At 60.4% G+C, this 22,374-nt stretch overlaps 2 protein-coding genes across 2 annotated transcripts in view; both read left to right on the plus strand.

Moving 5' to 3' along the window:
* Nucleotides 1-7,997, plus strand: part of Ccdc40 (coiled-coil domain 40 molecular ruler complex subunit) — a 31,956-nt gene extending 23,959 nt beyond the window's left edge. Inside the window, exons 18-20 of the mRNA XM_070031587.1 lie at nt 1,880-2,065; nt 4,079-4,237; nt 7,182-7,997. Of these exons, the coding sequence (XP_069887688.1) occupies nt 1,880-2,065; nt 4,079-4,237; nt 7,182-7,427 (591 nt within the window). The 3' untranslated portion in view covers nt 7,428-7,997. The remainder of the gene's footprint in view (nt 1-1,879; nt 2,066-4,078; nt 4,238-7,181) is intronic.
* A 185-nt stretch (nt 7,998-8,182) lies between these two features.
* On the plus strand, nt 8,183-20,966 carry Gaa (alpha glucosidase). Its single transcript, XM_070031588.1, has 20 exons — nt 8,183-8,235; nt 10,053-10,649; nt 11,919-12,064; nt 12,864-13,029; nt 13,104-13,200; nt 13,504-13,623; nt 13,739-13,857; nt 13,978-14,109; nt 14,778-14,888; nt 15,310-15,423; nt 15,509-15,593; nt 15,702-15,819; nt 16,107-16,240; nt 17,616-17,767; nt 17,910-18,058; nt 18,908-19,049; nt 19,454-19,603; nt 19,923-20,087; nt 20,247-20,399; nt 20,615-20,966. Exons 2-20 carry the CDS (start codon nt 10,095-10,097, stop codon nt 20,672-20,674), a joined length of 2,868 nt encoding a protein of 955 aa, XP_069887689.1. The 5' UTR covers nt 8,183-8,235; nt 10,053-10,094; the 3' UTR covers nt 20,675-20,966.
* Nucleotides 20,967-22,374: the final 1,408 nt, after the last annotated feature.

Here is a 22,374-nt window from a genome sequence, read left to right on the forward strand (position 1 = left end):
CTGGCTGCTCAGGAGTCACGGCATTCCCAGCTCTGTCCTCACTGTGCAAAAGTCACTGCACAGCACCACTGGGTTACAACGTCTCCTACAACATTACAGAGCCCCAGAGGACTCACAACCACACCCCACACCATCACAGAGCATCACTGGACACACACCACCACCCACATCAACACAGAACACCACTGCACTCACACCACCACGCACATCACCACACAACACCACTGCACTCACAAATGACCCACGTCATTTCTCGACATGCCATTTTATTCTTCCTCTGTGCAATCAAGGCACTGTGACCTTTTCAAAGTTGGTAATGACCCTGATTATCAGTGTTCAGTAACAAGGCCGCACTGTGGACAGGGAGAGCCCAGGATACCAAGCTCAGGGAGCCCCGCCCTTCTCCCTGACCACCTGTAACTAATAGCAACCAAAGTGTAGCTGGTCACTGTCTTTAAGGTTCTGGTGTTTAGGGTTAACGTAAATGTGATGGGTGAGGGAGGCGTCCGCCAGCTCTCTGTGGTCCCCAACAGGCCTCTTACTTTATGTACGTTCCCACCACGTTGTTTGATCAGTGACAAACTGCCCGTCAATGAGACACAGAACTGTACAGAGGGCCAAAGGTCTGTTTTCTTTTTAATTTTTGTGGGTCATGGGGCTTGAACTCAGGGCCTGGGTGCTGACCCTGAGCTCTTTTTGCTCAAGGCTAATGCTTTAGCACTTTGAACTGCAGCACCACTTGCGGTTTTCTAGTGGTTAATTGGTTTCATGGACTTCCTTCTTGTCCAGGCTGGCTTTGAGCTGCGATCCTCCGATCTCAGCCTCCTCAGTCTCTCGGATGACAGGGGTGAGCCACCAGCACCTGGCAGGCCCCTAGGTTTACTGTAGAACTGGCGCATGTGGATGAAGAGGCTGAGGGCTCCTGTGAGCTGCAGCCCCAAGGGCTGGCCGGGGCTGGAAAGCCAGTGGCTTCTCCTCCCTGACTTACGTTCTATTTTGACCCTGGGTGGATCGGATGATGCCACCCCATTGAGGAGAATGGGGAGTTTTCTGTTCCTTAATCCACAGATTCAAAATCCAATCCCTTCTGGAAACTTCCTTCCAGACACACTCAAAAATGGTGGGTTTCTAGCTATCGGGGCAACGCTTAGCCTAGCCAAGTTAATATATAAAATTAGGCATCCATCAGCGTTATAATAACACCCTTCCTTTTTCCCTCCCCTCCCCTCCTTCCCACCTCTTTCCATCCCCATAGATTGAAGCCCCGAGCCCTGTGAGTTAAAGGTTCTGTGGGTTCTTGGCTGTGACAGTGGTTTGTCACTGTTCCAGGTGCTAATAGTCCTTCAGCGTTTATTTCCTGCCTGTTCTTTTTTCTTTTTCTTTCTTTTTTCTTTTTCTTTTTTTCTGTCAGTCATGGGGCCTGAACTCTGGGACTGGGCGCTGTCCCTCAGCTCTTCAGCTCAAGGCAAGCACTTTACCACTTGAGCCATAGCACCACTTCCGGCTTTTTCTGCTTATATGGTGCTGAGGAATCAAACCCAGGGCCTCCTGCATGCAAGGCAAGCGCTCTACCACGGAGCCACCTTCCCAGCCCTCCTGCCTTTAGCTTAACTATATGAAGGCATCACTTACATAGGATAGAACGTGCTTATTCTAGACAGAGGGTTCCGTGGGTTCACCTCCATGTGACCATGGCCACAGGCAAGACCCAGCGTATTCCTGGGGCTTCAGAAAATTTCCTCACACACCCAGACCCCATCCCTGGTGCGCAGACCCTCCCCCAGACCTCCCCAGCCGCCATCTTCAAAACCACCGTGCAGCCTTGGCAGGATGCCACCAGTGCCCGCCTCTAACCACCCCCTCCGTCCTGGGCCTCCAGGTGAGTCTCGGGAAGCTCTTGAAGCAGCAAGAGAAGATGATCCGGGACATGGAGATGGCCGTGGCCCGCAGGGAGGCCATCGTGGTCCAGGCAGAGGGCCAGAGCAAGACCAAGAAGGTGCTCACCCGGTCTGACTTCCACCACAAGCAGGTGGAGCTGCGGCGGAAGATCCGGGAGGTGTACAAGGTGGGTGGCAACGCAGACTAGGGCAAAGGGAAGGGTCCTTATTCCAGAAAGGTGTTCCCGCTTGGCTCATGTCTGTCATTGGAGCTGGTGTTAGAGTCTCCATTCCTCCAGCAGCCAGCCTGAGTCCATCCCGCCTGGTCAGGCTGCCCGTGGGGGAGGACATGGCTGTGTGGAGAAGCTGCCGGCCTGCCCGGCTCTCAGGACGCCTGAAGGAGCCCAGAACCCTGGGCAGCGAACTCAGGATGACAGCCCCTGGGCTGTGGTGGGCTCTGGTGCTGCCTTCCTGTCCCTCCTCACTCACCTTCTCTGCTTCTCCCTCCGTGGCTGTGGTAGAGGAGTGGTGGGCTTTGGGGGGAGCCAGCTCTGCAGCTGGGCAGCCCTCACTGTGCAGTGCATGTGAAGGGACACAGGGCCGCTCTAGGCAGCCAGGTAGATAGAGGTGGGTGGTCGTGCCCAGCAGGTGCCCTCCATGTGCCCATGCTGTGGCACCGACGTAGGCTTGGATCCAGGACTCATCTGGGTTGGGAGACATCCACACAGGGAAGAGTGAGCTGTGCCAGGGAGGGGCAGGAGTCCTCCAAGTGGAGGCTGGGGGCAGGCGGGTGTGTGGTAAGGCAGGCTCGTGCCAGGGGAGCCCCCTAGCCCCCAGAACGATGTCCCGACCCGCAGGACTTCAACGAGGGCGATGAACCTAAGCGAGAAGGAATGAAGGGACAAGAGACACGAAGAATGACAGCCAGACAAGGATTCTGATCAAGCTGCTAATTTTTATTTTTCACACAAGGGTATTTATATGCTTGGAATAAGGAAGCTTTTTCGTTGGCCGAAGCAGCTGCAGGGTGCTTGCTTAGGGCAAGGTGAAAAGGTGGTCGTTACTTAGGGCAGGGTAAGAAGGTGAAACAGCCTCAAGATGTCCCAGTGAGATACTTGGCTCCCAACAGAAGGAGATGAGACTCCAGCCAGTGCTTCCTGAGCCCACTCCCCAGGCCGCCAAGGGCCCCCCCCCATCCCCAGCCTGTGTTTCCTGTCTGCCTCCGGGGAGGGACTGTGAAGCAAGGCGGTGGCTGGGCCGGGCCAGGGGACCAGGCTGGAGCCCACCTCACTGACAAGGCCAGAGGCCGACCCGGGCCAGGCATGCCCCCCCCCCCCCCCCAGGCATATAATAATCCCAGCACCCAGGGAGCCACGCCAGGAGGATGACAAGTCCCAGGCCAGCCGGGTGATGGAACAAGACCCTCTAGAGTAAATCCCATGTAGAGAAATGTCAGGCCAACTGAACTGCGTGGAGGCTGCAGGAAGCTTCTAGACTTGTGGCAGATTGGCTTTCTCGGTCCTTTGCTGCATCATCCCTGCGACATCCATTTTCCTGCTTCGGCTTCTTGTCCCTAGTCCACCCACTCCTCTCACCTAGACACGCCCTTGTTCCCTGCCCTCCTCACCCCACACCACTCTCCAGGCAGCGGCCACCCCCAGCTCAGCCTCCGCCATGTACCAGCCAGCCCCTGTCCTCAGGCGCCAGGCTGCCCTGAAGATCCCCATGGTCAGGCCCAGAGCACCACCCTCAACATCCGGAGCCCACGCATGCCAGCCACCAACCGCAGCCGCCTTCTCCTGGGGCTGCTCCTCCTCCCCGTCCCCCCGCATGGCGCCCAGCCTTGTCCTGCTGCCGACGTGGCACCAGGGCCTTGTCCTGGCACTCTGTGGACGAGCCTCCTGCTGCCGGCCACCCCACTCCCCCCGTCCCTCATGTGCCCCCCAAGGCCTGGGCACTGCCCGGATGCCTGTATGCTTCCCAGGCCTCGTGCTCTTACACAAAGACCCCGAGACCCTGTGTGCAGCCGTCTGGAGGACCCCCGCACTGCTCAGCGCTGGCATGTTGGGGCGCTCCTCTCTCCAGACGCAAGTTTCTGTTCAGTGTCCAGAGGCTCCTGGAGCGTCCTTAGCCAGAGCTGCCTCCTTGGGCCCAGGGTGCCAGAGCCCAGCAGGTCCTAGCAGGTCCCGTTCATCTCCCAGGCCACGGAGGAGTCCTCTAAGACCATCTCGGAACTGGAAGCATCCCAAAAACTCCTGAGCAGCACCCTGGCGGAGAAGCAGAAGGTGCTGGTGGCCATAGAGAGAGAGTCCGACAAGATCGATGCTGACCTGGAGCACCTCACAGCCCTTAAGCGACAGGTAAGGGTCCAAGGAGGCCAGCAGGGCTAAAGCGTCCACCCAGAGGGGCGTGCCACGTGCGGGGGACACGACCATGCATGCATGCCTGCACACCTGTGTGTGTGTCCATGTGCGTTGTATAAACATGCTAAGAACCACTCAAGAGTCACAACAACAGACACGAAGAATTGTCTCAGCGCAGAAAAGGTGTCCCATCAGCCAAAAACACAGCCAGCCAGCACACAGCAGGCAGTCTGCTCCGAAATGTATCCCTAACACAGCAGTCCCCACCCCTCTGCTCAGATTGGTTCAGGTTCACAGTCTGCTTGTGACTGGCTAGTTTGAGTAGGGTAAAATGTATTTACATAAGGAATTTTAAAATAAGATTAAGGGCCTGGGAAGGTGGCTTAGTGGTAGCATACTTGCCTAGCATGCAGGAAGCCCTAGGTTCCATTCCTCAGTACCACATACATAGAAAAAATCCTGAAGTGACACTGTGGCTCAAGTGGTAGAATGCTAGCCTTGAGCCAAAGAAGCCCAGAGACCTTGCCGAGGCCCTGAGTTCAAATCCCATGACAGGCAAAAAACCAGCAGGAAGCAGTGGTGTGGCTCAAGTAGTGGGGTGCTTGTCTTGAGCAAAAGAAGCTCAGACACTGTTCACAATAGCTAGTATGTGGAAACAACCCAGATGTCCCACCACAGACGAATGGATCCAAAAATTGTGGTATCTATACACAATGGGATATTATGCAGCCATTAGAAATGACAAAATAATGGCATTTGCAGGGAAATGGATGGAGCTAGAAGGAATCATGTTGATTGAGCGAGGTAAGCCAAGAGCAAAGAGACAAACGGTACATGGTCTCCCTGATAAGTGGATGCTAAATCCAAAATGTTAGGTGATACGACAAAACTAACAGGGCTTAAGAAATAAAGAACTCCCACTCATCTGGTCGAAACACTACTAAATATCCCCATGCTGCTGATCACATGTATGGTGTATAACATGTGGACACCATTATATGTTATAGACTGTGATAGACAATTTGCTCCAGGAAAGTTAGAATGAACTTGTGACTTTAAATGAGCATCATTATTCCACAATACTGTGAAATTCAGGGAAATTATGTAATCACTTAATCACAATAAAAAAAAAAAAAGAACCTCGGGGAAGGGAGGGAGGGAGGGGATGGTAGGGGGAAAACAATGGAGAGGGTAACAATGTTCAATAGGAAGTGTACTCATTACCTCACTCATGTAACTGTAACCCTCTGTATAGTATCTTGACAATTAAAAAAAAAAAAAAAAAGCTCAGAGACAGAGCTCAGGCCAGAGTTCAAGTCCTGAGAGCTGGGGGAAAAGTCTGGGTAGGAAAGTCTGAGATTCTGATCTCCAATTAACCACCAGAAAAGCAGAAGTGGAACTTTGACTGAAACTGGTAGAGCACTAGTCTTCAGCAAGCCCCAAGACCAACAAAAATAAATAAGATTAACTGTTCAGCCGGGCCCTGGTGGCTCACGCCTATAATCCTAGCTACTCAGGAGGCTGAGATCTGAGGATCTCGGTTCAAAGCCAGCCCGGGCAGGAGAGACCGTGAGACTCCTATCTCCAATAAACCACCAGAAAACCGGAAGTGGTGCTGTAGCTCAAGTGGTAGAGCGCTCGCCTTGAGCTGAAGAGCTGAGGGACAGTGCCCAGGCCCAGAGTTCAAGCCCATGACCGACAAAAAAAAAAAAAAAAAAAAGATTAACTGTTCAGTAGTAATCTCAAAATATGTCAACCGATTTTTCTAGAACTGAACTGAGGCGTGTCTAAATTCCATCTGGAAAAGAAAGTGTAAGACAAAACCTTAGGTTTTAAAAACCCTCCCTTAGCCCAAAGCGGTTCCTCTGGTCCTTAACAGGAGTCTAGCCACAGGGCCAAAACAGGAACTTTTAAGCAACTCACTTTGATAGAAAAGACAGTTTTTCTCACACTGTGTGTCCCAGCTGAAGGCCTTCCTGGGGCCACTGGAACTCAGGCTGCTGGCCAAGGTTCCGGCTACTCGGCTACTCCTCGTATATTTGTCTCCTATGGTCTGTTTACTCAACAAATTCCTACCCCACTGCTGGGTGCCCGGGCCACAGAAGAGAAAGAGAGGACAAAAAGGTCTCTGCCCTCCCCGGGGTCACCTCTAGAGTTCAGAGAAAAGTGTGTTAAGATGGTGATGGATTTTTTTTTGGGCGGGGGAGGGTATGGTGTGGGGAGAGGGTAATGTCGTGGGGCTTAAACTCTGGGCCCGGGCGCTGTCCCTCAGCTCTTCAGCTCAAGGCTAGCACTCTACCACTTGAGCCACAACGCCACTTCCGGCTTTTTTCTTTTTGCTTATATGGCGCTGAGGAATCGAACCCAGGGCCTCATGCATGCAAGGCAAGCGCTGTACCACTGAGCCACCTTCCCAGCCCCAGTGATGGATTTTTTTGAAGAAAAAAGAGGAGAGGTGCTGAGCACAGTGCCTCACACTGTGATCCTAGCTACCTGGGGACAGGTGGGAGGTGTCTGTTCAAGGTAGCCTGCCCCTTCCTTTTCTGGTCCTGGGGCTTGAACTCAAGGCCTGAGCCCTGTCCGGGAGCTTCTTTTGCTAGAGGCACTCTACCACTTGAGCCACAGCACCACCTCCAGCCTCTTCTGAGTAGTTTATTGGAGATAAGAGGCTCTTGGACTTTGCTGCCTAGGCTGGCTTTGAACTGTGATCCTCAGATCGCAGCCTCCTGAGTAGCTAGGATTACAGGTGTGAGACACCGGCCCCCGGCTGTGGGTTAAAAGAAGGGGGTCAAACGTGACTTTGAAGTTTCAGCCTGGTCAGTGGACCAGGGGCCCCCACCTCCTGCCCTCCGGCGTCCTCCAGCAACGCTCTGCCATGGGTATGAGTTGGGGGCAGCGTCCTGGTTTGCACGGCCTGACTTGGGGTCTCGTTTACACCCAGAACCTCTCAGAGATTGTGCTTCTGCAAACACGCCACAAGCACCTGCAGGACGTAATGGACGGAAAGTACGTGTTCCTTTTCCGCTCTGCCAAGACCCTGCTTGTGGAAGAGAAGCGTCTTCAGGACCGGCTGATCCAGCTGGGCTCCATCCTCACCCAGGTGCAGCAGGAGTATCCCCAGTTCCAGGAGACCCTACACAAGGTCAGCTGGAAAATCGCCAGCAAGCTCCAGACCACTCAGCCCTAGCGTGCGCTGGGCCATCTCCGGCTGGGCCCGTGCTCCTGGCCATCCCCCGGGGTGTGTTCCTAAAAGCCACCCGTGCCCTCAGGCTTATACCGGCTGGAAAAAAGAAAACAAGGAGAGCCGGCCCCATAGAAATTAGTTTTTTAGCAGTTCAAGCCCAATGTTTCAAAGGTCCGCCATTTTGATGGTGCCAGTGTGAGCAGAGGCCTCACCCAAGATGAAGCCACACTCCCCCACCTCCCTGGCAGTGTCCAGCCCACAGACTTCCCCATCTCACGCCTGGGGCCCCACTGGTCTCCTGGTATCCTCAGCAGCCTTGCTGAGTGCATCTGAAACCCAGGGCCGCCTCATTTCCAAGCCTCCCCCCCCCCCCCCGCCCCCGCCCCAGGGAGCTCTGGGGTCTCTGCTCTCCCCCCCCAGGGGAGGGCCTGCTTGCTTAAATACCGGTGGGTCCCACGCCCCCTGCTTCCGGAACCCCGAGTACTTGCACACTGCTGCCCACCGAAAAGAACGTGCTACTTAGGAATTCGCCTTTCCAGTTGCACAGAATTAATAAACCACGCTTTCTGAAGACGGGGGAGTCGGGCAGACTCATTCTAAACCATTACAGAATAGTGAAACCACAGGAGCCGGGCGGCGCCCCGGCTCGGGCCGGGTCTGCGGGCGCCACGCCCGTACGCGGGGTGCGGCCGGGCACCGCCCCGCGTCCCGACTCAGGCGCCTGCGCGGGCGGGGACGCGGGGCCACGCCCACCGACCACGTGACCCGGGCCGCCGGCCGCGGCGCGTCAGCCGCGCGGGGGTGAGCGCAGGTGAGCGGAGGTCCCGCGCCGCTGTGCGCAGGCGCGGAGCGGGCGCCCGTCCCCTCCGTGTCCGCGGCGTCCTCGTGGGCTGCGGCCCGGGGCCAGGGCGCCGTGTCGGGCAGCAGGGGGGGCCGTGCCCTTGGGGCGGGAGGAGCCGAGGCCGGGTGGGGACGGCCGGAGCGCCAGGGCCCGCGCGCGGCCCGGCCTGCCCGCTCCAGTATTCCAGAACCTTCTCCCCGCAGTGGCGACGGGCGCGCGCTCCCCGCCAGGCCCGGCCCGGCCGCGGGGCCGCCTCTGCTGCGGGGTGCGGCCCGGACCCGGCGGGTGTGGAGGCCCCCCCCCCCGCGCGCCTGCGCCATGTGGTGAGGGGCCGGGTCCCCGGATGCTCTGCCCCCTCGGCCACCGGGTCAGGTCCCCAGTGAAGAGCGGCCGCGCGAGGCCGCGGGAGTGAGGCCTGCGCCCCCGGCAGACCCCACCGCCCGCCCGGCCGACAGGGCCCCGGCTCTGCGCATCCCGCCTCGTGCGCGTGCGTGCGTGCGTGCGTGTGCTTGTGCGCGTGCGCGCCGGTACCGGGGAGTCACCTCGGGCCCTCGCACTTCCCATTTCCTTGCTTTCTCATAATTGGGTTTGAGCCACGCCTCCAGTCTGGCATTTTGGTTAACTGGAGACAGAATCTCGTGGAGTTTTCTGCCCCACTGGCTTCAAACCGCAATCCTCCAGTCTCAGCCTCTCAGGTATCTAGGATTCCAGGCGTGAGTCACCGCCACTCCGCACCTGCCCTGATATTTTTATTTATTTTTATTTTTGGCCCAGTCCTGGGGCCTGAACTCTGGGCCTGGGCGCTGTCCCTCAGCTCTTCAGCTCAAGGCGAGTGCTCTACCACTTGAGCCACAGCGCCATTTCCAGTTTTCTGGTGGTTAATCGGGAGGTAAGGCTCACACAACTTTCCTGCCCAGGCTGGCTTTGAACCACGATCCTCAGATCTCAGCCTCCTGAGTACGATTACAGGCATGAGCCACAGGCCCCTGGCTCTACCCCACTGTTTTAACAGTAAGGCCTCGAATAAGATCCCCATGTGTTTATCTTGTGATGGTACCACTGTACTTCCCTGGAGCTAGACTAACACAGTGGCTTGATAGAAAGTTAGGCACACAGATGAGCAGGTGAGCGATCTCCATCTTGCCACCAGATTCTGAACTCTGGGTCCTCATTGTTACCTCTGTCTCTGTGAGCCCCTGGTATAGTATATAATAGAACGTGTTTCTTCTACGTGCCACAGAGATGACGGGGGAGGGGGAGCTCTTAGCAAGTGGTTGGGGGCAGGGCCTTGGTCTCTTGTCTCGTGGTCATTTCTCTATGATGGCTCTTGCTGCCGTGGCCAAGGCTTCACGGCGGTGTGTCTGTGCCTGTCCACAGGAAAGGGGCCCGGGGAGGCAGCAGGTTTCCCAAAGGACAGAGCTTACTCCAAGGACACCTCACTAGCCAGGCCTTCCTAACCTGGGTCCCCCTTATCTGCAGAAGTGGGGCTCAGACGCCTGTGGATAGAGCTTGTTTCCTTGTCAGGTGTGGCTGCCTTCCCTGTCGGGCAGTCTGCCCAGTCTGCTCCCTGTCTGGAAGTCTGCTCCGTGCTTCCTCACTGTCTGCAGCGTCCCCCTCCGCCCCTGGCCAGTCTCCATTGTCACCTGCCCTGGTTCCTCACCCGCACCCTGGAAGGAAGTGTCCCCTGACTGACCTCCTTCCACCTCCTGGCTCTGCAACAGGTCACTGCATGGACGCCCCGTGGGAATGGCCTTCCTCCCTGTGACTGGGCCTCCGTCTCTCCACAGGCCTCCAGACTCTGCCCGCGGCACGGGGCAGCCTGCACCACCATGGGTGTGAGGCGGCCCCCCCGCCCCCACCCACTGGTGGGGGTCTGCGCCTTCCTCTCCTTGGCCGCAGCCGCCCTCCTGGTGCACGTCCTGCTGCGTGACGTCCTGGTGGTTCCCCAAGAGCCGTGTGGCCCCTCTGGAGGACTGGAGGCGACTCCTGGAGCTCAGCAGCACGGAGCGGGCGGGCCGGGGCCCCAGCACACCCAGCAGCGCCCTGGCCAGCGCTGGGCGGCACCCACACAGTGCGACGTGCCCCCGAACAACCGCTTCGACTGCGCCCCAGACAGGGCCATCACGCAGAACGAGTGCGAGGCCCGTGGCTGCTGCTACGCCCCGACACAGCCGACACAGCCGGGCCCCCGGGAGCCCCTGAGGGGGCAGCCCTGGTGCTTCTTCCCCCCCAGCTACCCCAGCTACCGGCTGAAGGGCCTGAGGCCCTCAGAGACAGGCTACACAGCCGCGCTGGTCCGGGGCACGCCCACCTTCCTCCCAAAGGACATCCTGGTCCTACAGCTGGACGTGCTGATGGAGACCGACGCCCGCCTGCGCCTCACGGTGTGTAGAGAGACAGGGTGCGAGCGAGGAGGGGAACACACGCATCCTCTTGCGGTCCTGCTGTGTGCTGTGCCCCGACTGGGAGCCCAGAGGTGGGCAGGGTGGAGCCTGTGGAGCAGAGGACTCGCATGGTGACGGGTACAGGCCACCCAGGGGTCAGGCATCCGCAGGGGAGTGTGCTGCAGGCCGTGACTGCTCACCACTCAGACAGACTTCCTTTTGCTCAATTCTCTGCTGTGTTCACCGTGCCTGCAGCACCCCATAGCTACAGAGAAGTGATTTTTATGCCCCCCCCCTTTTTGTGTGTGTGCTGGGCTTGGGCACCATCTCTGAGCTTTTGTGCCTAAGGGTAGCGCTCTACTACTTGAGCCACAGCTCCACTTGTGTCTTTTTGGAGATAAGAGTCTCACAAACTTTCTGCCTGGGCTGGCTTCAAATCACAATCCAGATCTCAGCCTCCTGAATTGCTAGGATTGCACATGAGCCACCAGCACCTGCTTTATGTGTGTGTGTGTGCGTGTGTGCGTGTGTGCTTGTCCTGGGGCTTAACTCAAGGCCTGAGTGCTGTCCCTAAGCTTTTTCATTGAAGGCTGGTGCTCTAGCAATTGAGCCATACCTCCACTTCTGGTTCTTCACTGATTAATTGAAGATAAGAGTCTCATGAATTTTTCTACCCAGATCGGCTTCAAACCATGATCCTTAGCTCTTGGCCTTTTAAAGTATGTAGGATTACAGGCATGAGCCACCTGCACCTGGTTGACTTAAACAATTAATGCAGGATGTCCTGTGTATTTTAGGGACCTATTTATATAAGGCATACAGGGGCTGGGCGCCAGTGGCTCACGCCTGTCATCCTAGCTACTCAGGAGGCTGAGATCTGAGGATCACGGTTCAAAGCCAGCCCAGGCAGGAAAGTCCGTGAAACTCTTATCTCCAATAAACCACCAGAAAACCGGAAGTGGCTCTGTAGCTCAAGTGGTAGAGTGCTAGCCTTGAGCTGAAGAGCTGAGGGACAGCGCCCAGGCCCAGGCTTCAAGCCCCACAACCGACAAAAAAACAAAAACAACAATAAAACATACAGGGCTGTGGTATGGTTCAAGGGTTTTGTTACCTGACTAGCAAGCTGGAGGCCCTGGGTTCAAATCCTAAGAAAGAAAACCTTGTGGGGGGTTAGCTCAATGCCACCTTCCTGCAGCCTTGTGTCTGGTAAGTGAAGGGGAGAGGCAGACACCACCTGTGCGGCCTCAGATGCCACCTTCTCTCTTCTAGATCAAAGACCCCTCCAGCAAGCGCTATGAGGTGCCCCTGGAGACGCCACATGTCCACAGCCGGGCGCCGTCCCCGCTCTACAGCGTGGAGTTCTGGGAAGAGCCCTTCGGGGTGGTTGTGCGCAGGAAGTCCGATGGCCGGGTGCTGTGAGTCAGGTTCCTGTGTCTCCGCTCTGGGTGGGCAGAACTTCCTAGAGGGCGCAGACCACCTGTGAGCTGGCCAGCATTGTCCTCGCTCTGGTCCATCGCTTTGACCATCCCCCCTCCACCAATAGCACCTGTGGGAGCTCCCTGGCTGTCAGCTTGGGATTCTGCTGGGTGTGGTACAGCAGCCCCTTCTTCACAGAAGCCTCTCCAGTCTCCTAGCCCGAGGCCTCTCGGGGCCCTAGTCCCCCAGGAGCCTTGAGGCGGTGTCTGGAGCTGGTCAGGTGTCCATGGCAGCATGGTACCCATGCTACCCAGCCTGGTGGTGCCCAGGATGGCCTCCCCCAGAGCCACCAGCGGTAGCCAAGGCGAGGTCCAGGCTGGAGTGGCTCTGCATGCAGGAGGCGTGCGCCTGCCCGGCCTTGCCGTGCCTTTATCAAATATGTGTCGGGTTGTGGGGCTAGCCACAGTTACCAGCTCCTGCCTCAGCAGCCGGCCCTCGCTGCGCCACGGAGCCGTGTGGAGACAGGGCCGAGGGACGGCGAGCTCGCTGGGACAAAGCTGGGGCCTTGGGCCAGGCAGCGGTCACTCGGCCTTGTGTCCCCTGACACGGCCCCACATGGGCACCACTGCTGTCCTCTGTCCACCTTGAGGGCCTTGCCCAGCCCTGAGACCCGGGCCTCGGCGGCTCTCTGCACTGGCCGTGGCTGAGGGCTGCAGTCAGCCTTCTGCAGGCCTCCCCTCTGCTGGGCCCATCTGGCTCTTGCGGCGTGGGTTCGAGGGAGCCTGGTCTCTCCTGCAGGCTGAACACGACGGTGGCCCCCCTGATCTTTGCTGACCAGTTCCTGCACCTGTCCACTTCGCTGGCCTCCCGCTCCGTCACGGGCCTTGGCGAGCGCCTCAGCCCCCTGATGCTCAGCACTGACTGGAGCCGGGTTACCCTCTGGAACCGGGACCTGGCGCCCACAGTACGGGAGGAGTGGCGGGTGGCCACGTGGCCTCCAGGGTCCTGGGACTAAAGCACCATCTCCGTGTGCCCTAGCCCGGAGCCAACCTCTACGGCTCGCACCCCTTCTACATGGTCCTCGAGGACGGCGGCTCCGCGCACGGGGTCTTCCTGCTGAACAGCAACGCCATGGGTGAGCCCCGCGCCCCGTCCCTCCCGGGAGAGACAGCTCCGAGAAGTGAGGCCGGGGGCCGCGGCCTCCCCGGCTCTGCTCTTATTGCTCCAAGTGGGTGCCGCCAGGCCCTGGCGTCCGCCCCGGGCCCTTCTGCCCCTGGTGAGGCAGGCTCGGTGTGCCGCCCCCTGCCCTCCCCCACCGCCATCCTGGGCTTTCTCTGAGAAGAGCCACACTCTAGCTGTGGCTTGTGTCTGTGGGGTGCCTGGGCCCCTGGGGTGGGGTATTTGTCCCTGACCCAGGCCATCCCCCTCCCCCCTCCAGACGTGGTCCTGCAGCCCAGCCCAGCCCTCACCTGGAGGTCCACAGGAGGGATCCTGGATCTGTACGTCTTCCTCGGGCCAGAGCCCAAGAGTGTGGTGCAGCAGTACCTGGATGTCGTGGGTAAAGGCCCCCACCCTCAACACCTGCCCCCAGTCCCCCCTTTCTGCTCCCAGCACCCCTCCCCCCCCCCCCCCCCCCGCCCTCCACGCCCGCTCACCAGCAGTGTCGCCCGCAGGCTTCCCGTTCATGCCTCCGTACTGGGGCCTGGGCTTCCATCTCTGCCGCTGGGGCTACTCCTCCACCGCCATCCTCCGCCAGGTGGTGGAGAACATGACCCAGGCTCGCTTCCCCCTGGTGAGTGGTGGCTGGGGCCAGGGCACACACCGGGGCCCAGCCTCTGTGGGGCTCCCCCTGCTTCTGGTGGGTGGCAGTAGGGCGTGGCCCCGGGGCCTGAGCCTCTGTGTCTGGCTGCAGGATGTGCAGTGGAATGACCTGGACTACATGGATGCCCGCAGGGACTTTACCTTCAACAAGGAAGGGTTCGCAGACTTCCCGGACACAGTTCAGGAGCTGCACCAGGGCGGCCGGCGGTACGTGATGATCGTGGTGAGTGTCCTGTCCCGGGCTGCTTTGTGGGGTCATCCAGGGCCAGCGGCCCCTCGGTGCAGCTTCTTCCTGTCCTGCTGGGCCTTTGAATATTGAGGGACATTGGGAAGGTGACAGACTTGGTCTCTGCAGCCCAGCGACATCTCATCTGGGGCAGGAGGTGTCATAAGTGATGTCACTCAGTTGTGGGGATTGCTGGGGCGCTGGATGTGGGCGGCCTGCGTGTGCCTGACCCACCTCTCCCTCAGGCCGACTCAGCCTTGGAAGAAGGCAGGATAGAGCAGCCAGTGCCACGCCAGCCCGGCCCGAGTCAGCCCCACAGCCAGGGGAGTTCGGCTCAGGGCTGGTGGAGCTGCTCTCTTGGGGTGCTCAGGAGACCGACCAGCACAGCCACAGAGACCCACCCAGTTCAGCAGAGGCCCGTCCTGTCGGAGGACCGGGCCGCAGGCAGCAGGGGTGCTCAGCAGAGAGAGCAACGCAGGCCTTTTGTTTTCACTGTGCATTAAAAGCACTATCAAGCGTAAATGGTCCCCCTGGTCCCCAAAGCCTTAGAGGAGAGGCAAAGCTAGCCGGTCTCTTCCTGGGGGTCTCCCAGACGGGGTGCACTCCACACGCAGGCCTGGGCCCTGCTACATCCTGGTCCCGCTCACGGTATGCCGCACCCGCAGGATCCTGCCATCAGCAGCGACAGCCCTGCTGGGAGCTACCGGCCCTACGACGAGGGTCTACGGAGAGGGGTGTTCGTCACCAACGCCACCGGGCAGCCGCTGATCGGGAAGGTGGGCTCGGCGGGCCTCTGGCCAGTGGGAAGCGGCTGGGGGTCCAGCTGGGGGTGGGAGGTTCCAGACGAGGACGCCCCCTGGAATTCTTCTGTCTCGGCTTCCTGGGCAGCGGGGCTCAGCCCTGGCATGACCCAGGCAGATCCTGAGAGAGCTCTGGGGGTCCTTCTGTCCCCCTTCCCCTCTTGGGAGGCCCCCACAGAGACCCAGCCATCTCCTCCGGTTACGAGCCCATCCGCCTCCCACCCAGACGGCTGTGCAGGCCGCGGCCCTGCCTGTCCCCGGGCTGAGGCCCCTCTGGCGCCTCCACTGGGGCACTGTCCCCCGAGGCTGGCCTTGGGTCTGCAGTGAGGAAGAGGGGGCAGCTGCTCGGCTAGCAGCCGAGATGCCCAGGGCCTTCCCTCTGGTGTCTCGTGCTCAGGTATGGCCTGGGTCCACCGCCTTCCCTGATTTCACCAACCCTGAGACCCTCAACTGGTGGCAGGACATGGTGGCCGAGTTCCATGCCCAGGTGCCCTTCGATGGCATGTGGATTGTAAGTGCGGCCCGTGCCCTGGGTGCCACCCCACCCCCATCTCCGGCACCAGCCCAATCCCGCGCTGCCTGACCCTCCCTCCCAGGACATGAATGAGCCCTCCAACTTCGTGAGGGGCTCTGAGCACGGCTGCCCTGACAACACTCTGGAAAACCCACCCTATGTGCCCGGTGAGCTCTCTGCCCGCCCCGTGCCCCGCGCCGAATGGAAGGGGAGGGTGGGAAGGCACTGTGGACCCCGAGGAGGCGGCGCCATGGAAACCGGCACCTGTCTTCCAGGAGTGGTTGGTGGGACCCTGCAGGCGGCCACCATCTGTGCCTCCAGCTTGCAGTTCCTGTCCACGCACTACAACCTCCACAACCTGTATGGCCTGACCGAGGCCATCGCCTCCAGCAGGTGAGCCCGCCGCCCGCTCCTCACCTCACGCCCTGGCCTGGGCTGCTGGGAGGACCAGCCCACCCGCGGCCACCTCCCCTACCCCACAGTAACCCCAGCTCCCCCGACTGCGTGCCTGCTGCCCGCAGGCTGGGGCAGGGCTCCCCTGAAGACGCCTTAGGGGGCTGGCACAGAGCGGACCGCCCTGTAGATGGCGGAGGCCTCTCCCCCCACCCCCCATGCTGCCCTGCTGTTGCCAGGTGTGGGGTACTGGGGGACACGGCTCCACACAGCTCCGTCCCACCCAGGGCCCTGGAGAAGGTTCGAGGCACGCGATCCTTTGTGATCTCCCGCTCGACATTCTCCGGCCATGGCCACTATGCAGGCCACTGGACGGGGGACGTGTGGAGCAGCTGGGAGCAGCTGGCCTACTCTGTGCCAGGTGAGCGTGACTCGGGAAGAGGCTGGGATGGGGGCCATGGAGAGCATCCATGCAAAGCTGGGTCTGGGCTCGGACGGCTCCGAGCGCGTGGGGGCTCACCACCAGGCCACGAGCGGCATGAGGCCTGCGGTCCCTGTGCACCGCGTTTGCCTGCTTCCTGCGCCGGCTGTGCCTGTGGCACCTCTCTGCCCACCGCCCCTGCCTCCGGCTCATCCTGGCCATTACGCTAAGAGGCGTCAGGTTCCCGCCCCCTGTGACCACACTTTGAGCTGCAGGAAACGTGGTCCAAGCTCTGCCACAAGCGCCCTGCCCTCAGGCACTATGCCCAACCCCACGTGGCAAAGAGGCGGTCCACGTGGGTCCCTAGCACGTTGATGCAGTTGACCCCTGCTGCCCAGAAGTGGCTCAGAGCCCTAGAAAGTTGGCGGGGTGCTGTGAAGGCTGCTGTGAGGGGTGAGGGAAGCCAGAAGAGACTTGATTTTGGGTGAGATGTTTGAAGACCAACAGTCGTGGCTGGGGCCTGCCTAGCTGAGCTCTGGAGAGGAGAGAGCCCGTTCCGGGAGGGGCCGGTCTCCTGCCGCTGGTACACCGTGTCCCGCCCAGGGCAGGCCCTGCGGCGTGGCCAGGCCTGAAGGCCTTGGGAGATGGCGCTGGGCTTCCTGGCCTGCCTTGGTTTCCGTTTGTGTGCGAGCCGACCGTTCCTGAGCCGGGCTCCTGTGCTGTCAGGGTCAGCTGAACCCAGAGGGGAGCCCCAGGGCCCAGGGTCGGCTCCAGTGTGCGGGGTTCTTGTTTTGGGGAGACATCGAGCGAGCAGGGCCAGCGCAGGGTGGCTAGGAGCTGGCCCCAGCCCTCGTGAGCAGACCAGACCTCGAGCCCACGCACTCCTTGGCCTGCGGGGCCCATTCATGCCCCAGGCTGTGGCCTGGCCGGCCAGCTGGGCCCAGCAGGGGGTCCTCCTCCCCACTGAGAGGACCGGGCTGCGCCCGCCGCAGCACAGCTCAGGGCGCCTGGGCTCTTGGCATCCTGGCTTCTCGCTGTGTCGTCCAGGCCCAGCCTCTGCCCGTGATCACAGCGCTGCCTCCGACGGCACGTGCTTCGTCCGGGGGGCTTCTCCCAGGGCGGGCTCTGTTGGCAGCATGTCTGTCCCGTGGGCCAGGTCTGTGGGCCAGGCCAGCCCTGAGGGCTTCCACTGCCGCCTTGGCTTTTGGAAACACCCGCCACATATCCTAGGTCCCAGGACCCCACTTTCTGGGAACACCGCTCCGCCCACACTGGGGTCTGAATTGTGGCCGAAGATGCAGAAGCCGGAGGAGGGACCCCCTTTCTCCAATGCACCCCACAGGCCTGTCAGGCCCGTCCGCCTCTGTCCTTCCAGAAATCCTGCAGTTTAGCCTGCTGGGGGTGCCCCTGGTCGGCGCGGACATCTGCGGCTTCCTGGGCAATACCTCGGAGGAGCTGTGCGTGCGCTGGACCCAGCTGGGCGCCTTCTACCCCTTCATGCGGAACCACAATGACCTGCTCAGCCAGGTAGGGGGCCCACCCGCCGGACATCCTGCCCCGCCTCAAGTCCTGCCACGCTGGGTGGCCGGGGCGGACAGCCTGGTGCCTGGAGCCACGGTGTGTGCATCGCCCCAGCCCGACGGCGCTGCCTGTGCTCCGCCCCGCGCAGCCCCAGGAGCCGTACAGGTTCAGCCCGCCGGCCCAGCGGGCTATGAGGAAGGCCCTGGCCCTGCGCTACGCACTGCTGCCCCACCTCTACACACTCTTCCACCGCGCCCACGTCCGCGGGGACACCGTGGCCCGGCCTCTCTTCCTGGAGTGAGTGACCTGGGTGGGAGGGTGACGGTCCCCGTGAGCCCTGGCGGAGAACGCGTCAGGAGCCGCGAGTGCTGCGCTGGGGCCCGGTGCCCCCGCACCCCAGCACGCCACTCGGGACACATTTGGGGTGTGGGAGGTGGGACGGGGACCAGGGAGCAGCGAACCCGAGCCGGGAGGACCGGCTTCCGGAGCACATGCAGGGGCAGCTCTAGCAGGCAGGCCTGGCTAGCTCTTAGAGAAAACGCTTCCCTTTCCTTGTCCCTGACTTAAGTTCCCAGTGGTCTACGTGGTCACGTGGCCCACATCCAGCTGTGGAAAGTCCACTGGGAGTGAGCGTAACCTCTGCAGGGGGAGGGGCACGCTCTGAGCTTCAGAGCAGAAGGGAAGGGAGGCGGTGGGATGCACTAGGAGACCAGCCAGGTGCTGGCAGCTCACGCCTGCAATCCTAGCTGCTCAAGAGGCTGAGATCTTTGTCCAGCAACCGGGCATGCAGCCACATGGCCTGACAGCCACGGAGGTGCACGCAGACCCCTGGGCCTCCAGGAGCAGCACCAGATGCACATGGAGGCCGTGTGGGAGATGTGCGGGGTGCTCAGAATGGCTGGTGTGGCTGTGAGGTGCAGAGGTTTCCTGGTAGTGATACTCTGCATTCCGTGTGTGTGAGCTGGAGTGTGGAGCGCTGCTTTGATAATCAAGAGATGAGTTAGCAAGGTAGAGGCCCAAGGCTGCTGCCTTCACACCTTCCTGCTGAAGCCCGGCGTGTGCCCTGGGCTCGGAGCCAGGCTTGTTTGGGGCCCAGCCCTGCCCTGGCGTCCTGGAGATGAAGTTGTCTGCCCCTCCTCCTCGAAGGTTCCCCACAGACTCTGGCACGTGGCTGGTGGACCGCCAGCTCTTGTGGGGGGAGGCCCTCCTCATCACGCCTGTGCTGGACCCCGGGAAGGACGAGGTGACAGGCTACTTCCCATCGGGCACGTGGTATGACCTGCAGACGGTGAGTCCTGGGCACCCTAAAACCCGGGGTAAAGCAGGGCGCCGCGCCCCTCTGGCCTGTGGTTTGAGACTGGAGAGAGGCTCCCTTGCGCATCCGGCCTGTCTGTCCCTGTGTTGGGCTTGGGCGCTGCAGACGCATCTGTCCACCAGTGCCACCATTTTCCAGATGAGAAAACTGCTGCCTCAGTGGGTATCTGGTGAGCGTCCCCCAGCCTTCGCTGAGGCCAAGCCAAGCTAGGCATTCCCTGGCCTGCCCCAGGCCTGTGCCCCACCAAGTGTGTGGGTCCCTGCCCTGAGCCTGCGCACGAGGCTGTACCTGCTTGTCTGCTGGGCCTCCACAGGGGCCCTGGGAGAAAGGTGACCAGGGAGCCTCTGCCGCCAGCCTTGACATGTGATTCCTTCCAGGTGCCAATAGACACCTTCGGCAGCCTCCCTCTTCCGCTGTCAACACGTGGCGGGCCTGCCATCCACAGCCGGGGGCAGTGGGTGACGCTGCCAGCCCCGCTGGACACCATCAACGTCCACCTGCGGGCGGGGTACATCGTGCCTTTACAGGTAGCTGGGCAGGCGCTGCAGGGCCTGGGGCCAGCTTTCTGGGGACCACTGGGAAGGGGACCAGAGCCAGTGAGGGGGGAGCAAGGATCCCAGCTGGCTGGCAACATGCTGCACATGTCCCGGCCCGGCCCAGCCCCCAAGGACGGGTGGCACCAGCAGGGACAGACTTGGGGCGGTCCAGCTGGTCTTGGCCAGGGAGGTCCCAAGACGAACACACATTCGGCCACAGGTGTCCGCAGCCGCCCTTCCAAAGAGGGGTCAGAGCTGTTCCAGCCGCGTCTCCGTTGGGCTGGGCCTGACACGTGTGCGCCCTCTGCAGGGCACCGCCCTCACAACCACCGAGTCCCGCAAGCAGCCCATGGCCCTGGCTGTGGCCCTGGCAGCTGGCGGCGAGGCCCGTGGGGAGCTGTTCTGGGACGATGGGGAGAGCCTGGGGGTGCTGGAGGCAGGGGCCTACACGGAGGTCAGCTTCTCTGCCAAGAATGTGAGTACCAGTCCTCAGGCCAGGCGGGTAGCGTGGGCCTGCCCTGATCAGGTGAGGGGAACGCCGGGTGGGTGTCGGGGCACCCCGCTGTGTGGTGCTCGGCCCCTGTGGGGGGCTCCCACCCCTGCTGTTTACCGACCGCTCTCCTGTGCGCGACAGAACACGGTCGTGAGCCGGCCCGTGCACGTGAGCAGGGAGGGCGCAGACCTGCAGCTGAGCAGGGTGGTGGTGCTGGGGGTGTCCACAGCCCCCCACCAGGTCCTCGCCGACGGCATCCCCGTCTCCAACTTCACCTACAGCCCCAGCAGCCAGGCAAGAGATCAGGGTCTGGGTCCCATGTGGGGTGAGGGCCTGGGACGGGTGGGCCTGTGTCCTGCGCTGTGTGGAGGGATCTGTGCTGGTGGCTCCTTGTCTCTACAAGGTGCCAGTGGGGGTGGCCGGGTTGTGGTGGGGCACCCCGGGGACGCCGGCCTCCAGGGCCTGAGGTCTGGCTGTCCTAGGAACTGCTGGCGCTTTCTTGTCTCCAGCTCCTGGCCATCCCTGTCTCGCTGTCCATGGGACAGCAGTTTTGCATCAGCTGGGCCTAGCAGATGCACGGTGGTGTGCAGGGGCAGAGGTACCGCCGGGGCGGAGGCCAGTGCATGACAGCGCACCGCGGACAGCTCCTGGGGCTGACCCTGGTCTGCAGCTCCCGGAGAGCTCCTCGCCATTGCTGCCACCTCTCCTGCTGTCACCTGCCAGCAGTGTCCGCTGCTCACAGCCCCTGCCTGACAACAGCCAGAGGTGACCGTGACCCAGCGAAGGTGACACTGTGTTTACAGGACTTGGAATCTTACTGTGAAGTGCTTATTTTTAATAAAAAGGCCATTAGCGCCAGGTGTCGGTGGCTCCCGCCCGTCATCCTAGCTACTCTGGAGGCTGAGACCTGAGGGTCAGGGTTCAAAGCCAGCCTGGGCAGGAAAGGGCCATTTGGAACCAGTGCCTGCTAGGGTTCAGGGCGGGAGGGCCGCCATAGCCAGATGTTTCTGGAGCATTAAGCTATCACCCACATCGCCTCAGGTCCCCTTGTCCCCCCCCCCATCTGCCTCACCCCCCACATACCCTCCACCACCCTGTCAGCTCCCCTTCCCCGTCATCTGAGTCACACCTCTCCTCTCCATAACCCCACTCCAAAGTGGCTGGCTGGAGACGGGCCGGGCCAGGCCGGGGTGAGGGTGTGTGGTGGAGTTCCCCAGCCAGGGTGGTGAGGATGAGGAGCTCTGGTGGGACCCAAGACCTCAGCCACGAGCAGACATGAGATGACTTCAGGCCCAAGGACTCTGTGGACCTGAAGAAAGGAATTTTTTTTTTGGGGGGGGGAGGGGTTCCGGTCGTGGGGCCTGAACTCTGGGCCTGGGCGCTGTCCCTCAGCTCTTCAGCTCAAGGCTAGCGCTCTACCACTTGAGCCACAGCGCCACTTCCGGCTTTTTTTCTTTTTGCTTATGTGGTGCAGAGGAATGGAACCCAGGGCCTCAGGCATGCAAGGCAAGCGCTCTACCACTGAGCCACCTTCCCAGCCCAGGAATCTGTTTATCAAGGTGTTACCAGAAGCCACTGTCACGAGCTGGCCCAATTGTCCTCAGTTCAAGCCCTGGTACTGCCACACACGCAAAGGTCCTTTACAGCTGGACGCTGGTAGGGTACATTTCACAAGCACTTTATCCATACTTATGCTCTGCTTCACTTCCAGAAGTGTCTTAAGATCTTTAACTTTAGTCCTTCTGAAAATTTTTTTTTTTTTGGTCCAGTCGTGGGGCCTGAACTCTGGGCCTGGGCGCTGTCCCTCAGCTCTTCAGCTCAAGGCTTGTGCTCTACCACTTGAACCACAGCGCCACTTCCAGCTTTTTTCTTTTTGCTTATGTGGTGCCGAGGAATTGAACCCAGGGCCTCATGCATGCAAGGCAAGCGCTCTACCATTGAGCCACCTTCCCAGCCCTGGAAATTATCTTTTAAAAGAAGTCTTTAGCTGGCTGCAGGTGGCTCATGCCTCTAATTATAACAAGCCAGAAGACTGAGACCTAGAGGATCACAGTTCAAAATCATCCTGGGAAGCAAAGTCTGGAAGACTCCCATCTGCAATTAACCATCAAAATGACACACTGGAGATGTGGCTCAAGTGGCAGAGCACCAACTGAGAAAGAAAGCCAAAGGAGAACACTAAATTCAGCCTCAGATCCAGCAAAAACAAGTCTTCTAAGAGGAAGTCACTGATTTTTTTGTAATTTCTATTGAGGATTTGGAAATTCTA

Source organism: Dipodomys merriami, unplaced genomic scaffold (genome assembly GCF_024711535.1).
Source record: "Dipodomys merriami isolate MVZ:Mamm:240054 unplaced genomic scaffold, mDipMer1.0.p SCAF_202, whole genome shotgun sequence".
In the NCBI taxonomy this organism is placed as follows: domain Eukaryota; kingdom Metazoa; phylum Chordata; class Mammalia; order Rodentia; family Heteromyidae; genus Dipodomys; species Dipodomys merriami.

Coding starts and splice junctions, on each gene's coding strand:
- Gaa (XM_070031588.1), top strand. CDS start 10,095: ATGGGTGTGAGGCGGCCCCCCCGCCCCCACCCACTGGTGGGGGTCTGC. Junction 16,241..17,615: donor GCTGGCCTACTCTGTGCCAG/GTGAGCGTGACT, acceptor CTGTCCTTCCAG/AAATCCTGCAGTTTAGCCTG. Junction 19,050..19,453: donor CGTGGTATGACCTGCAGACG/GTGAGTCCTGGG, acceptor GATTCCTTCCAG/GTGCCAATAGACACCTTCGG.